The 15,753-nt window shown below is 41.7% G+C and overlaps 1 protein-coding gene across 1 annotated transcript; it reads left to right on the forward strand.

The window, feature by feature from the left end:
• The first annotated feature begins 11,427 nt into the window (after positions 1–11,427).
• On the forward strand, positions 11,428–14,208 carry CYTL1 (cytokine like 1). Its single transcript, XM_063401190.1, has 4 exons — positions 11,428–11,758; positions 11,864–11,908; positions 13,268–13,396; positions 13,556–14,208. Exons 1-4 carry the CDS (start codon positions 11,615–11,617, stop codon positions 13,637–13,639), a joined length of 402 nt encoding a protein of 133 aa, XP_063257260.1. The 5' UTR covers positions 11,428–11,614; the 3' UTR covers positions 13,640–14,208.
• Positions 14,209–15,753: the final 1,545 nt, after the last annotated feature.

Genomic DNA, 15,753 nt, shown 5'->3' on the forward strand with positions numbered 1-15,753 from the left:
AGCAGGTTAAACAGAGAAGTGTGCAGAGGTTACAGCAAAGTTCTGTGACCCAGAGATCATCTTTTCACCACATGTTTACACAGCTTCTAGCTCAGTGGGGGTCTTGATCTATGGCTTTGTGCCCTAAGCTGTAGTGCATACAGCAGTGCTAACAACATATGTCATCTGGAAATTAGTCTCCAGCCCTCAGCAGTGTAGTAGATAATGACATGTAGTCTTCTTATTCTGTGCTTCAGATATCCTCTAGTTACACTAACAGTAGATTTCATTCCCTCACTGGAGGCTGTGAGCCAAAAGATAAAAGGAATGAAAACAAAAAAGCATGCATAAACAAAAAAAAAGCAAGAAATCTTTACAGTCCCTAAGGCACCTATGCTTCAGAAGGACCACTGGCCACACGATCTATTAAAGAAGATTCTGCATTATGCATTAAAAGCTCCAGCATAGAGTACACCCAAACATACCTCTCTCGAATAAGTATTTGTACACAAGTATTTTTCTACAACTTTTTCTGGGTGTTTTTTATGCTCTTGGCACACACATGCACACAGTTTTAAGTCAAAGGGTGCCCTCATTGAATTCACCAGCAGGCTGTGAACCTTGAGTTTTACCCCAAGAAGAACACCATCATTTTTCAATCAGTACTCTCTTTGAAAAAGAGGTCAGCATCCAATGCTGGTCTCTAACACAGCTGAAGGTCTTTCAGGGATTGCACTGGAAATTCAAGTAATTTATACACCAATTCTGTAGCAAGAATCTCTCAACATCAGCAGTCTAACCCAAAATTATTTTGTATTTCTTCTAAGAATATAGTTGTCACATCTACTGTTTAATGTTAGCTTAAGTACCAGAGTAATCTAAAGGGGTAAGAAACAGAACCTACCAAAAAACCAAAATAAATAAAAATCTTGATAAATAGAAGTTCAATAAATAAAGATAGAGATGATAGAGATAGAGATTAGAGATTAGAGATTAGAGATAGAGATAGAGATAGAGATAGAGATAGAGATAGAGATAGAGATAGAGATAGAGATAGAGATAGAGATGGAGATAGAGGTGATAGATAGAGATGATAGAGATAGGAATGTGTTAAACAAAAAAAAATAAAGCTGTAGAATATAATACAATTTCAGAGAGGCTCTGGCCTAATAGCAGCTCTGTTCCAGGGCTGAAGCCAAGTCCTAAGCGAGGGTCAGACTCTGATAGTTTTAATCAAGTTACAATATCAGTTGTCCTGTTCCTGACATCAGCTGCCAAAGTGGATGCCAGCATCTGGCTCCATCCGAGAACAAAACAGAACTTGATTTGTCTCATAGCTCTGCCTTGAGTGAGTGAAAAGAAAGAGTGATCATACATCCATGACTTCTCTCACCTGCTGACATGCATGATCCTCCTCCAGAGTCACATACTGTGCATGTTCTGACTCATGACAGCAATTGCCACTCTCCATGTCTCACACATGGCAGAAACAAGTGCTGAATATGCAAATATTTTTTCAATGTTGGGGTTTTTTCTACTCTGACATGGCCAGAGGATATAGGGCTGTCCTTGGACAGTGTTCCCTGTGTTCAGAAAATGCCTATATTGGTCCATAGCCCAGCTGGTAAAAACAAAGAATGTGCAAACACAATTCAACATGCACTGAAGTTCAGATTCCAGACCCAGTACTGGTTTGTTTTCTCTTCAAGCTTTGAATTCTTCTAATAGAGGGCCTGTGTGTGTGCGTGTGAGTGTGTGTGTGGTTTGGCTTCAATATTTCCTGGAGGAATGTGTCCGCACAGCTAAACAAAATACCTCCCTGGGGGCAGCTTGGGCTTCACAGCCCCTGCAGCACAGAGAGAAAATTTGATTTCACAAAGACAGAAATGGAGTACATCCTGCCAGGGTAGGAGAAAAGCTTCATGCTTGACATCATTAATGGTCAAATGATAACATCAAAAAAATAATATTTTCCTTCAGTGTATTTAGATCAGGTGCCTTGAAACCTTGTTTATGTCTTTGGGAAAATAAGGGGAGATAGATGCATAAAAATAATCAATATTTTCCAGCTATAAAAGGACTATGGTCAAGCACCTTTTCCAAAATGCTCTTACATGCCTTGTAAGTTGCATTTTTCCCTGAGGCTTAGTCTGCTAAGAAGGAGGTGTATTAAATACAGATGAACAGAAAATCTGCTCAGAGCTTTTTCTCGTGCTTGCAAATGCTAATTTGTCTATAGGGCTACTCAGGCCTGACACCAGGTGTCCCTCAACGAAGGCTCAGCTTCCTCAAAGAACAACAAATACATTTAGCCTTTTCCTAGCAAGTTCAAAACTTGATAGAAAGGTTTAGAAAATGCAATTCACTAAAGATCTTTTTTGTTCCTACTCCTATCAAAGCATAAAGCTAAACAGAGCTGGTTTATTGGCATCAAGAATGGACAGAGTGAGTTTGGAAATGTAACACTTCTTTGAAAAGTGTGTGTAAAGCAGAATCAAAGTCTGCTTTGATCACTTTGATACTTTTCTGAATGTGCTTGGTTGCTTTGACTCCATTTGCTTCATTTCTCTTTGGTGTCAGAGAGACAATGGTATGGACAACGCTATCATTCTCTGCCCAGCACGTTATTACTGAAGCTCATGTACCTAAATTATGCAATAGGAAGAATTGGAACCGTATCTTTTTTATGTGAACAAAGTTGATGCCAATCTTTTTTGTTAGCATACATTTAATGAATAAAACGAGTTGATGTTCTGTGTGTAGCAGCTGCTTTGCTGCCTGTACATGTGCTTTTCATGTTCCCCAGGAGCAAAACCAGCCTTTCTGAGAGTGCTGTGAGCTGCACAGAGCTGCTGGCACAGCAGTTTAAATGCTCCATTCAGACCAGGTGGCACAACTGTCCTTCTCTGGCCAGTGCATTGTCACGTCCTTCTCTGGGCTGGACTCCAAGGCCTCCAGCCTCTCTTTCACACAGCTCTGAGCTCTGTCCTAGAAAGCCATGGACCATTGTCCTGTGCCTCTGCACCTTCAATTCTCACCTCAAAGTAATAGCTACCAGTTCAGCCACCAAGGCAGACCCCAGTATGAAGAGCTGGGTACAGAAGCAGAGCTCCTGTTTGCCTGGGCTTTACAATCTCAGTGTGCCTGATCTTGAGAGACTGGGATGTATGTGCATAGTGATCTACAGGAACACCTCCCTTTCTATCCCCTGCTACAGAATTTCCAAGCTGCAGCCATGAAAAAATGGAATGTGACCAAGGCAGGCTGCGATGGGTCTGGAGTGGCCTGAGCAGCACAGAGAGCTGGCTTGGGCAGGAGAGCAGCGCAAGGAAAAGAGAGCTGCTGGAAAAGTAACTGGGCTGCAAGGAGAGGTAGAAGGGAAATATGGACATGGTGTCCTCCCAACTTTCCCATACACTGAATATTCTCACTATTTCTTTCTGCACCCCATGAATCTGAATTCACCCCCCACAGCTATGGATGACCAGAAGTGGCCAGTATGCCATATGAGCAGATCCTTGCATTTATTCCAGCACCAAGATCTCTTGTCCCTGCTGGCTGTAACTGCTCTGACAAATCCTAAGATTAAATTCACCTATTTCATGGCAATTCTAACTAGTGGCATGATTAATGAGCAAGTATATAGTGATTAACTTAGCACCCTTTTTCTTTTTGCATCTTCCATCGTCAACATACAATGAGTCCTTGCACTACAGCAGAAATTTTATGTGAAATCTCATAGAGAAGCACATAGTGTTATTGGATTTGATTACTTCCATTAATCCAGTCTCTAGCTGTCTGCTTTTTATTTCTGATCATTTATGTTGATACAGACTCCTAAATGTTTATGGTAGTTCAGTGGAAGGGTATATGGTAATAGTTGCCACGAAGATCATGATTAATACAGTAGAGTTAAAACTTCAGCTCTATGTCTTTGTGTTACCAGGAAGTCATTATTTCACACAAGCTGCTTGGTTACAAGGTGATGAGTACATTAAGTCTGGATAATTTAAGATAAACAGACAGGGTTTTCCTTTAGTATTTACTCACGATTACTGGAGAATTGGGAAGTCTTTTTCCCTCTTGTGCACTCACACTTTTTTACCCTTTTTGGGCTATTTATTTGAGAAACAATGTTTTAACCAAGAATATTTAAATTGTCCCTGCAGACTTTAGCAACTTCACTCTTGTGTATTCTATATAAATGTATATCAGAAGGACACTTTACATTTCAAAAGCAACAGCTCTCAGTCTTTTGAAGACAGCTGCTTATTGCAAGAGAGCTTCTCATTTGCAAGGGTAGCCTCAGCTCTCAGCAAGAGAGATCACTGTGGTGATATAACTAACTCTCATTGCTGATAAGATTGCTTTTTGCCCAAATGCAGTTTGCCTATTTTTCAGCTTGGGAAACTTCTTTAGATTCTTCAGTGACTTTGCCAGCTAGACAACGACAGCATCAGAGTGTGAATCACACCATTTCAATGGGCTGATTGTGAAATAAATATGAACAGGGACAGCAGGGGGTAGCTTGTCTTTAGCAGTCACAGTTTCCTTTTCACTATATGCCCTTAAAATGCCCAGGCAGACCATTAGCAGAGGGGAAGATTGATAGAATTCCATTTACATCTTAAATCAAGCCAAGTTCTCTCTTCCCCAGCCACAACCCTTCCAAAACATCAAACAAACAAACAAAACAAAACAAGAAAAGCTGCAGCCAAATAGAAAGGAGGAAAATAAATGTTAATTTGATTCGTCTTCCAATGGAAATTAGCCTAATGGTCTGAAATTAAAAGTATAGATGTTTAAGACCTTGGCTGGTTCTACACATGAAAGATATAACACTCCAACTAGAGTGATTCTTCACTCAAAATATTTATCTTTGAGCCATCCCTCAGTGCTTTCCTCACTACATTACCCAGCTGTAATGTTGTCTCACTTTTGTGTCACTGTTTCTTGTTTCTTTTGGGAATAACAATAAACCAAAACTTTATAAAACTGTTAGAATAAGTAGATAATCTTCTGCTGAGGAGGGAGCCCAACCAGGCTTGGCTTTCACGCAGGTGGTGACCATGAACACACATCCCTGGCCTGGCTGCTGCCCTGGGCTCCCCATGCACTGCTTGTGCTGGGTTAACCCAGCTCTGGGTGCTCCCTGGGAAGCTGCCTGAGAACCAGGCAGGAGGGGGCTGCTCAGCACCTCGTCCTTGCAAATGTTCTCAAAACTACCTGTGAGAATGACAGGGCAACCTCCTGGTGTAGGCAAGGCTTACCCCAAGCTACAGACTTATTCTCCAGCAAACTATCAACTACACCACGTATGTGTGCAGCTACACTCCACAGATCTTCGACTCATCCTTTGCTTAGTCATCCAAATTAAACAAAACCAAATTAAAACAGCACTTGTAGGGACACTTTGTCATCTGGGAACACGTAATATGGGATTCAGAAGCAGAAGGAGATCCTTTTTCTGTTTTATTTTTATCAAAAGAATTTAGAGCAGAAAAGTTGTTCGGGTTTAGGTGGTAATTACATCTGAAACACAGTCTGTTGTTTGCACCAGTTTCTGGCATTGTCTGGTATTTATTTTTTCTTTCTTTCAAGGCAAGCTGAGAGAACAAAAATACAATTATTAAGTTTATGGATTTTTTTTTAATAAAATGAACCTCCACTCATTTTCATCACTTCTGGATATTACCAAGTAGAGTAGATCCTCAGCTACCCCCCTCTATTTTATACATTTTTTTTCCTTAGAAGAGCATTTTAACTGCACAAGGTATTTGTCAAATCGTTTGGTTTCAATTCACTGACAAAGCTCTGAATCTGTGTTGTGTCACCAACACAAAGGACTCCAAAAGCAATATTCTGTGAGAAACATGAAATAACGTGACTGATTTACTCTTACCTTGGCTTCAGGGCTTTTGTGCTACTAAGGCCAGTGAGCTGAACACAAGTTTTAATCTAAAGTGAGAATGTGGATCCACAGGAGCCTGTGACTTGTGTTACTGACTTCTGAGATGGCAGCATTTCTTCCACAATGCTTAGTTATGAAACTTGAAAAGCCATGTACAGGAAGAAAGCAGAACTAGGAAGACATGATGTATAGTGTGGACTTGTACCTTACCTTCTCAGCCAGCTGAGATGAGAATTTATGTTACCTTGCTGTTGCTGGAAGTACTGCAGTTTGTATCTAGAAATACACACAGCAACATAAGCTATGACATTTGCAGTTTTCTAGGCAAGGATAAGTACAAGACTGTGCCTGCAAGCATTCTAAGCAGCTACTAAAAAGCTCTTGTGTAGGCAGTAGTTCAGCAAAGTCTCTTTGATTCTTGTTTGGCTTGGATTGTTATAAAGATCTGCACTTTCAGTCTCATCATTTTTTTCTTTCAGTGACATAATTCTTCTGAAAGGTGCTGGAAGACCAGTCCTGAAAAATACAGTCTCTCATCTCCTTGCATATTAACCACAGTGTAGACAAGAGCTCCTTGGAGGGACAGCAGAGAGCTTAGACCTTGCATTTTTCAGCATTTGAACTCCGCAGAGGGCTTGTATCAGGGACAAATTTGCTAGATGAATACATTTATTTATATCACCTCTGGTACACTCCTTGGTAGCTGACATAACTTTTCATCACGAGGGTAATCAGGGAGGGTGGGAAGCTGACCAGCAATGGTAGGTCCTGGAGCTATCTGCCACATTTACATTAAAGAGAGAGAGAGAGGGGAGGATAGAAGGCAAGGCACAGCAAAAAAGTGTGAATAAATTGAAATACTGCTGCTCCAAACCTGAACGAGGCTCCCTCCTTGAAGCCCCGCTATTGTAACCCTGACTGCAGTGTTAATAAAGGGAGGTATTACCTTGGCATAACTCACATACAGGAGTGGTCTCAAAGCCCAGGCAGGGTCCAGACAAGGCTCTTGTGTGTTACTGGGACAAGGCAGCTCTGCCTGTGCTCATGGCCAGCCAGAGAGCCAGGCTGAAAGCACCACTGTTATTTCACTGGAGAGGTCTGCAAGTTACTCCAAGCTAAAATTGCCTTTTTCTTAGCAAGGCAGTGAAGGCTTAAGCCTCTAAATCCTGCATTACTTGAATCAATACGCCTTGCAGTCACTGAAAAGAGTGTCCCTGACAAGGCTAAACCACATAATCTCCCGTCTCCCTGGTGCTGATGGCTGAGTTCCCACAGTGTCTGTGGGAAATACCATTATCCCCATCATGGAGACAGCAGCCGAGGCCAGGCCTGTGCTGCACTGACAGATCCTCGTGTGGACATCTCTGAGCTGTCCCTGGCTCTGCCATCAGCCAGAGCCCTCTGGGTGCAGGATCTGCTGCCCCAGCCCCTGCTCTGCTCCACAGGCAGGCTGGACACTGCCTGCAGAGAGGGCTGGCCAGCACAGACACTGCACTGGTCACTGGTCTGAGGCAACACATGGAAATGATCCCTGTTCCCCAGCGCTGCTGGGCTGTCCTGTCTCCGTCCTGGACCACAGGACTCCCCATTTCCATATGTTTTTCTTCAGGGAAAGTGCCCTGTGCCAGGTTCATGCTAGCAAGACTGACAGATTTCAGAATATCTAATTTCTTTTTCTTACCCAGATGGCTTTACCTGCTTCTGTAACTGTATTAGAATTATGTTTTATGTAAGAACAGGCTATTGAGCAGTAGCATTAGTTTCCTCAATATATATGTAAATTTTTTAAAATAACAACACAGGGAAGAAAAAAGAAGCCTGTACCACTGAGTAAGCAAAAAGGACTTTTGGTTAATTATTGTGGGGAAATGGCATTGCAGCAGCAGCCCAGAGACAGCTCTGAGATCCTGCCTGCCTTGCCCACTGCTCTTAGCTTGGCCAAACCATGCAGAGCATCAGCAGAACCTTACTGCTGTCAGGGAAGAGAAAGTAAAACACATGGTATTAACCCCAGCTTGAAATGCAGGCACACAGTGCTGCCATGCCAGGCTTCCCTCTGTGCCAGGAACCGTCAGCCTTGTGCACCAGCACCCCCAGACCCAGGGCAAGGTGTGAGGCTGCACAACCTCTGCACCGAATTTCAGCTGATGTTTACAGAAAGACTCAGCAAAGTGTACTGTTGCACAGCAAGGAAAAATATGACAAGCAGGTAAGACCTTAACCAAGAGGCCAGAGTTTCCCAAAAGTCTTGTCCTGAGCTGGAAGTTCGCAGAGCAGTTTAGCCCTGCTCTGAAGCAAGAAGTGGCACCTTCACCACAACAGCTGAGTCACTTTGGGCTTTGAGGTGCTGCTTAAACACACAAGGCTTTCTCTGTCTTACTGTTTTTATATTTTACTTTTCCTATTTTTCAATATAATCAGAAATTTATTTCATGGGGTGTCTCAGGACAGCCCCCAACTATTTTAAAATAAACATTTTCATTAAGCAAGTGGATTTTGGTATTAAGAAATCAGCAGCTTGCAAACAAAGGTTGGCGACCACCCTGGTAGACTGTTCAAATGTGGGAGGAATTTCTGCTGTCCTTAGATTTTTAGAAAAATACTTTTGTTTGAGTTTTCAGTAAATTAGAAGTAAAAAGACAACATAGTTATTTTTTAAAATAAGAACATATACACAGTTATGTCCTTGTAGGCTTCTAAGTTTCTTCTTGGCCCATGTGCATGCTTTTGTTATGGAATATTCATCATATAAGAGTAAATAAATGCATTGTGAAGAGCACTCAGTAATGTAGTGACATCTTCAGCCTCAAGAGTTAATGCAAAATTGTGAGAGTGGTCCTGAGCCCTTGAAGCCCCGTGCTCTCTGAATGGAAGAGATTATAAAGATGTGTCTGTGCTGGAGGTATCCACAGTGTGATGGTCATGACAAATATGGTGGCACTGACTGACTCCTGCTGTGCTCCCTCCTAATGCTGAGTGTTGTCCCACGGACTGGAAGGGCTGTAAATAGCTGCTTCCCCATAGAGGCAATCCTTAGGCAAGTTTTGACTATAACATATTTTGATTCTTCACCCCTTCCCCTCCTGTAGCTCTAAATTCTATTTTGATATCCATTTGAATATTGCCTCTAAGAGGCTATCAGCCTTTGTGAAGAACAGCTTGTGTTTCCCTGTTAAAGACCTCCTCTGCCCAAGGCAGGGAATGCACCAGAATTAATAAGTGGCTTTGCATAAATGACCAGATAGAAACAGTCACTGAAAAGACTCTGGAGCTTCAAGGGCTTTGGTAGCTGTGTATCTGGTTCACAGTTGTGGCAGCCACCTTAGATTGAAAGGACTCCCAGTGCCTGGTGTCACTTGCAAGTTCTCCTGAAGTCACCACTGAGTTTCTCAGAGAAAAAAGATATTCCTTACTCACACCTGGACCATAAATTGAATGTACTCAGAGATCAAGGATATTTGCTTATGAGCTACAAATAGAAATAACTGAGAAGAAGGCATTTGTCTTGGTTTAACTGAATTGCAGATTCTGCATGCTGAGATAGGCAGTAGTGCTGATGAGATACTGGATATAGGAAATACTCATTTGGGTCAGAGTCAACTATGCAAGTAAATCTGGCCCATGGAAAAGATGTGGATGAGGAAATGAAACACTAGTAGTTTGGATTTTTCAGGGGAAAAAGACCCCTACTGTTTCTGAGGGCAGCTGAGTGTTTTGGTGAAGGCTGGATCCAGCCTCTGCTTTCCTAAGTCACCCTTGGCAGCAGCTGGGTTGCTGACTTCTGGTACTGGGAGACCATTTATGCTGTTCAGAAAACTGCTGTTCTGGCAGAGCAACTACATTCTAGCAGCTTGCCAAACATGAATGTGATAGAAGGATAATATTTCACTTCTACCTTGAGCTATTCTTTACAGCAATGGGATGGTGATTAAGGGTCTGTTTCTTTACCAGCAAGCCTCACAGTCAGCTGGATCCTTTCCTTGGATGTGCACAGGGTAGCTGTGCTTAGATCTATGATCTGGCTGCTTGGGGGCCTCTCAAAAGCCTTCCTGTCTCCCTCTGGCCTCTTAACTGACCTGTCCATGCAACTCCTCCTCAAAATAGGATCCAGCTGTCCAAAGCCAGTCCTAAAACTCCCACAGCCAGGTCTCTCAACTTTTCTTTCCCCTCCAAGGATCTACCACTTTAACATTCAGGAACACATGATGTTACTAAACCAACAGTTCTTTATGAAGGCAAAGAGTGCATGACAAGGCAGTAGTATACAGCCCTGTTCTCCTGTTTCCCCCCAGGTGTTTGGGTGGCTTTAACTCAGAGCTCTCTGCAACATACACAGTATGTCTTTTTCTCCAAAACTAGTTTTCCCACCCTCAGATGAATCTTCCTGGTGTACTACAATGCCAGGGGGCTGCACTACTTCATCAGATACTTCATTGTTTCAGTTAATACCTTACTAAAATCTGAATTTAAAAATTTGGGGGTGACATAACTTTCAAAATAGCGAGTTCTTCATTCAAAGGTACCTCCATTTTACAGGACAACTTACATATAAAACAACATATATTCAGCTTCAGGCCTGCATCCCAACATCTGGATTTCTCAGCTTCATCTGGCATCTAATAAAAGAACAAAGTCTCATAAATTCAACCCAGAAAGCAAAATAATTTTTACACTTTTATCACAGCCATATAGAGATGTAGTCACTTTGTTTGAGACTATGAATATGTAAACACACGGATCTCCCCAAGCAGCCATCACAAGCACTATTGTTTTGATTGACAAATTGTGAATAATAGAATCATAGAATGGCTTGTTTTGGAAGCAACTTTAAAAATCATCTTGTTCCAACCACACTGTCATGGATGAGGACACCTTCCACTAGACCAGGTGGCTTGTTCAGAGCACAGTCCAACCCAGCCTTGAACACTTCCGCTGATGTGGCATCCACAGATTCTAGAGGAAACCTGTTCCAGCACCTCACCAACCCCACAGGAAAGAATTTCTTCCTAATATCTAGTCCAAACCTATTCTTTTTCAGCTGGAAGTCATTCCCCCTTGTCATGCCCTTGTAAAATGTTCCTCTCTGTCTTTCCTGCAGGAAAGGAAGACTGCAATTAGGTCACTCTGAGGTTTTCTCTTCTCCAGGCAGAACAATCCCAATTCTGTCAGCCTTTCCTCATAGGAGAGGTGCTCCATCCCTTTAATCAACTTGATGGCCTCCTCTGGACCCACTGCAACAGGTTCATGTCCTTCCTGTGCTAGGGAAGTCTGTTTTTGGGAGGATTTCTCTCTACCTGCAGCCTATGTAGTCCCACGGCTCAGAGAAGAGATGCATGTGCCAAAGCACATACAGGATTAGTGCCTATGACACTTTGAAAACCCTGCTCTTTTTCTTACATGCATTTCTGTTGCTTGAGGTACCCACGAGGTTGTTTTCTTTCTGGAATGAAAAGAGCCAGTGGTGTTTGTTTCTGTTAGCCTCATTCCCCCTTTCCCTGCTCCGGGCAGGAAAGTGCTTGCAGCTCTCATAGGCTGGCAGGAAATTCAAGACACAGTAAGCTGCTGCTCGGACCACCCCCAGACTTTCTTCCTGTTCATGCAGGAGACTATTTAATTGGGGGCTGATTTGTCCAGCTTGCTCCTTGACGCTCAGCAGTACCTACCTAACCAGTGGGAGTGATTTTTTTCCCCTCCCTTCCTCCTCTTTTGGACAGAGTCCCCACGATGAAGATGCTGCTGCTCCTGATTGCTCTGCTCTCTGCTGCCCTGCTAGCCAGCGCAGCCCCTCCAACTTGCTACTCGAGGGTGTTGTCTCTGAGCAAGGAAATCACAGAGTCCTTCAAGGAGCTGCAGACCTCCAAAACCGTGGTGAGTCCACCTAAGGACTGCTCTGCACAGACACTGCAGGCTGCCACTTTTGGCTCAGATTTCTCTCAAAACAAAATCTCAAGGAGTGTCTCCTCTTTCCCGCAGGACTCGTGTGTGGAGAGGCTGCCCAGGCTGTACCTGGACATACACGTAAGTCTGCACGCTTCTTTCTTACTGTTGTGCAGTAAACACAGGAAATGAAAAGCAAGAATAACTCTTAACATTATACCCCAGAGGAATGATTTTAAAAGTTTTTTAAAAGTTTAATTAACTAGATAGGTGCGTGACAAAAAAAAAATCTCAATTTGAACGTTATTAAAATCCCAATGTACTTTCTGATATTTTACTTGATTAAAAAATTTAAAATTAGGAAATCAATATTTTTAAGTTATTGCCATATGCACATAATTAATTTATTGGGACAACCTTTTCAGAAGGTAAATAAGTGCAACTTTGAATAATAGTGTAAAAGAAGAAATGTAGCATTAACTTTCTTCACTTAATAAATCTATTTCATTTTATATCTTGAGTAGTTTTTGGCATTCAATTTTAATAAAATGCAATTCAGGAATACCTTCCTGGCTTTTTCTCTTTTAAATAGCTACTTGTTGAATACAGAAAGAAAAAAATGTGCCTGAGGATATGGAAGTGTGATACCGAGAAAAAAAAAAAGCAATAGTTTTCTCTCAGCTAAGAAATATTAACCTGCACACACAGTTAGTGTCATAGTGTTTTGCAATGGAATGTTTGAGATGTTTTGCTTCTTTTTCTAGTGTCTAATAGAGTAAAAAAAAAAGAAAATATCAGACAAAACAAATGTCTGTCACATTTTTCCAAAAGGAACTACACTAAATCTTGTAATTCAGGACAGTTTAGAACCCAATTCCAGAGCTGCCAGTGTCTCACATTATGGCAAAGACCAACATATGTGATTCCAGTGCCTCAGTTTCCCTGGCTTTAAAGCAAAAGCTGGGGTATTTATTTACCTGCTGCACAAGGATGTTGTGACATTCATGTTGCCTGAGTTTTATTCCGATAACACAAGGTCTGAGGTAAAAGTTACTTTGAAAAAGTCAGGGCTGGTAGTCATGGTTTCTCCTACTGTACAGGAACAGAGGAATTGAGTCTGTGAGATCTCGGTAATCTGTTCATGTGCTAAATCAGGTGCTCTCTAAAAGGTGAGACAGTGCACCTATTCCGTAGAATACTCCTCCTACTACGGGGGCAGATTTGACTGTATTGGCACTGCTACCTCCTAAAGCATGTGAGAAATAAGCTGGCAGACTAAGACTGTATATATGCAATTTTCCAAACGTTTATTTGGACCAAATATCTTTGTTATAAAATATTGATGATTGATTATCCCGACTAAGTGTTGCATAGATCACATGTACATAGAGGTGGGAATTCCGAGCTCCCACACAGAGTGAGGATTTTGGAAGTGGTGGACGAGAAGCATAAATCTGTGTTTGTGCAGGGTTACACAGACCTGTTGTGCATGCTTTGCAGAATTACTGCATCTTGGCAAAACTCCGCGACTTCGTGGCCTACCCTGGGTGTGACAGAGTGGTTGAAGTGAACGAGCTGAAGGAAAAAGCCCGGAGCCTGTACACCATCTTGATCTCCTACTGCAGAAGGGTAGGTCAAGATGCATCAACAGGGACAGAATCCCTGCCTGTCTCCTGTCCCCTGACCACCAAAACTGGGTCAGGCCCAAGCTTCTCACTGTGCTGTCTTCGGCTTCCTCTTTATAAATCAGACCTTTTTTTGTTTGTTTTTTTGGTTTTGTTTCTCCAGGACCTGGTGTTCCTCACTGATGACTGTAATGCTCTGGAAATTCCTATTTCACCACCCATTGAACACTCCATCACTGAGAGCTAAAAAACAGTTAACCCAAAAGTTATACCTGGGAAAGTTTCAAGGAGACCAAAAGTCAAAATATGTATATGCAGTCCATAACATTAACAACTGAGATCTTTTTCAAGCACACTAGCAATATAATCTCAGACCTACCCATTTTTCTCTGCCTTGGCAGGAAATGAATTGCATGCCTTGCATACCTACTGAGCTGCTAGGGAACCCACCCTTAGGGAGCAGATTTTTGTTTGGCAAGGTACAATATTTCAGCTTAGCCAAATGTATAAAGTATGTTTTGTTTAAGCATCAGAAACTAGATTTTTTATTTTTACTCTTTTATGAATAACTAGACTCATATATACATTCTCTCTTGACTTAGCTGTTTTTCTTGTAATAGATGGGCATAGAAGGGACCATATTTGTTTTTCTTAGAATGTTTGATAGAAGGAGATTAATGCTGTACTGGCAGATTTCTCTGCCTGTATAGCTCATGTATACATATCTTGATAGTTTTTGATGTCAGATTTGTGAGAATAGAGGTGAAAGAAACATGTCTCTGTGGAAAACTAAATAAAAACAATCTTCTAATCCAAGATGCTTGTGTTGCAATATGTCTTTCAAGATCAAGCTGAAAGGTGTCATTCTCGTAAACTTACTTTTCACAGTCACTTGCAAGTTGTTTTTCCCAGCATAACCTTTGTTTCCATAGCAATACAAACTTTGTTGTGTCTGCATGATTTGACAATGTGGAAATTTCTACTAATAGAATTTTTCTATACTACAAACAGTTTGATGAAATTAGTGATTTGTTTTTAATAGTATTTCTGGGTTATGAGAATGTAAATTCAGAGCCAGAGGCTCAGAAAGCCTATTAAAATCTCAGACAGCTTTTTGAGACATAATCCATATAGCTGAGTTAGAGGGATCAATAAAACTTCCAGACAGTTATTCCAGAGTCATGGCTTTCTTCAGAATATGCAGCACATGAGACCTTCACAACCAGCAGCTCCTTGGTGCCACAAATAGAAAGTATCTTCCCCATATTCTTGGAAGTAGCTGCTGTCACCTCAGAGAATCCCTTCCTTCCCCCAGTGCAAGTAATTCCTCTCTCTCCAGAATAGAATTTGTTGGTTGTTCATCTACAGCACTTCCAGCCTTGGTGACTTGGTCAGTGGTCTCACCATGCTTTCTAAAAGCTTTATCTTTCATAACTGGCTATTTACAAAACAATCACAGCTCCTCTACTTGACATCCTGGTGGTACAAATAAACATTTGACAATTGTTATGTAAATATGATTAATTCAAAGCAAAAAGACTGTTGGGGATGGGCAGGAAAGGGTTTTTTCTTTATTGTGGAATCACCTTGTTTTGTTGAAACTATTAGTCTGATTTTAGCTATAGAAAATTTGACTTATATTTGGGTCAAAATTTGACCCTGTGAGTCATAGAATAAGAGTGGGAAAATCTGACCCTGGGAGAGGCACAGGGAGAAGAAGTAAACGAGTGCTTTTCCTTCCAGTTTGTCTCAATGAACCCAGAACAAACCCAGAACTGAGAACGAACCTAGAATGAACCTAGAACAAACCCAGAACTAACCGAGAACTAGCCTAGAATGAAACGAGAACAAACCTAGAACAAATCTAGAACGGATCCAGAACGAGTCCAGAACAAACCTAGAACAGAACCGAGAACAAACCTAGAATGATCCGAGTATGAACCTAGAACAAACCTAGAACGAACCCAGAACAAGCCCAGAACTAACCTAGAACGAGCCCAGAACAAACCTAGAACAGACCCAGACCGAACCTAGACTGAACCTAGAACAAACTATTTGGTGAAACACTCAAGCTGAATCCCTTGAAGGGTGATCTTTGGGAAGAAACCGTCTGTAGAGTGTGATGGGAGAAAGTAATCTAAGCCAGACTCATTTAAAGTCAGATGAGTACATGTGAACTACTTAGCACATGATCCCTTTATAACCACTGGGGGAAAAAAATAAATATAAAGGATCCTCAGAGGGAAATTCACCCAGTCTGTGTAAAAATCCATGTCAGTGTGGGATGTGCCATTTGCTGGGATAATCAGACTTTGTAATTCCCTCTTGAAGATTAGGTCCTCGTGTGCTAACCCTACTACT

Source organism: Prinia subflava, chromosome 7, assembly GCF_021018805.1.
Source record: "Prinia subflava isolate CZ2003 ecotype Zambia chromosome 7, Cam_Psub_1.2, whole genome shotgun sequence".
NCBI lineage: Eukaryota > Metazoa > Chordata > Aves > Passeriformes > Cisticolidae > Prinia > Prinia subflava.

Excerpts from the sequence above, each read along its gene's own strand:
- CYTL1 (XM_063401190.1), top strand. The coding sequence starts at position 11,615 with ATGAAGATGCTGCTGCTCCTGATTGCTCTGCTCTCTGCTGCCCTGCTA. Across the intron at positions 11,759-11,863 it reads TGCAGACCTCCAAAACCGTG|GACTCGTGTGTGGAGAGGCT; the intron begins GTGAGTCCACCT and ends TCTTTCCCGCAG. Across the intron at positions 13,397-13,555 it reads TGATCTCCTACTGCAGAAGG|GACCTGGTGTTCCTCACTGA; the intron begins GTAGGTCAAGAT and ends TTGTTTCTCCAG.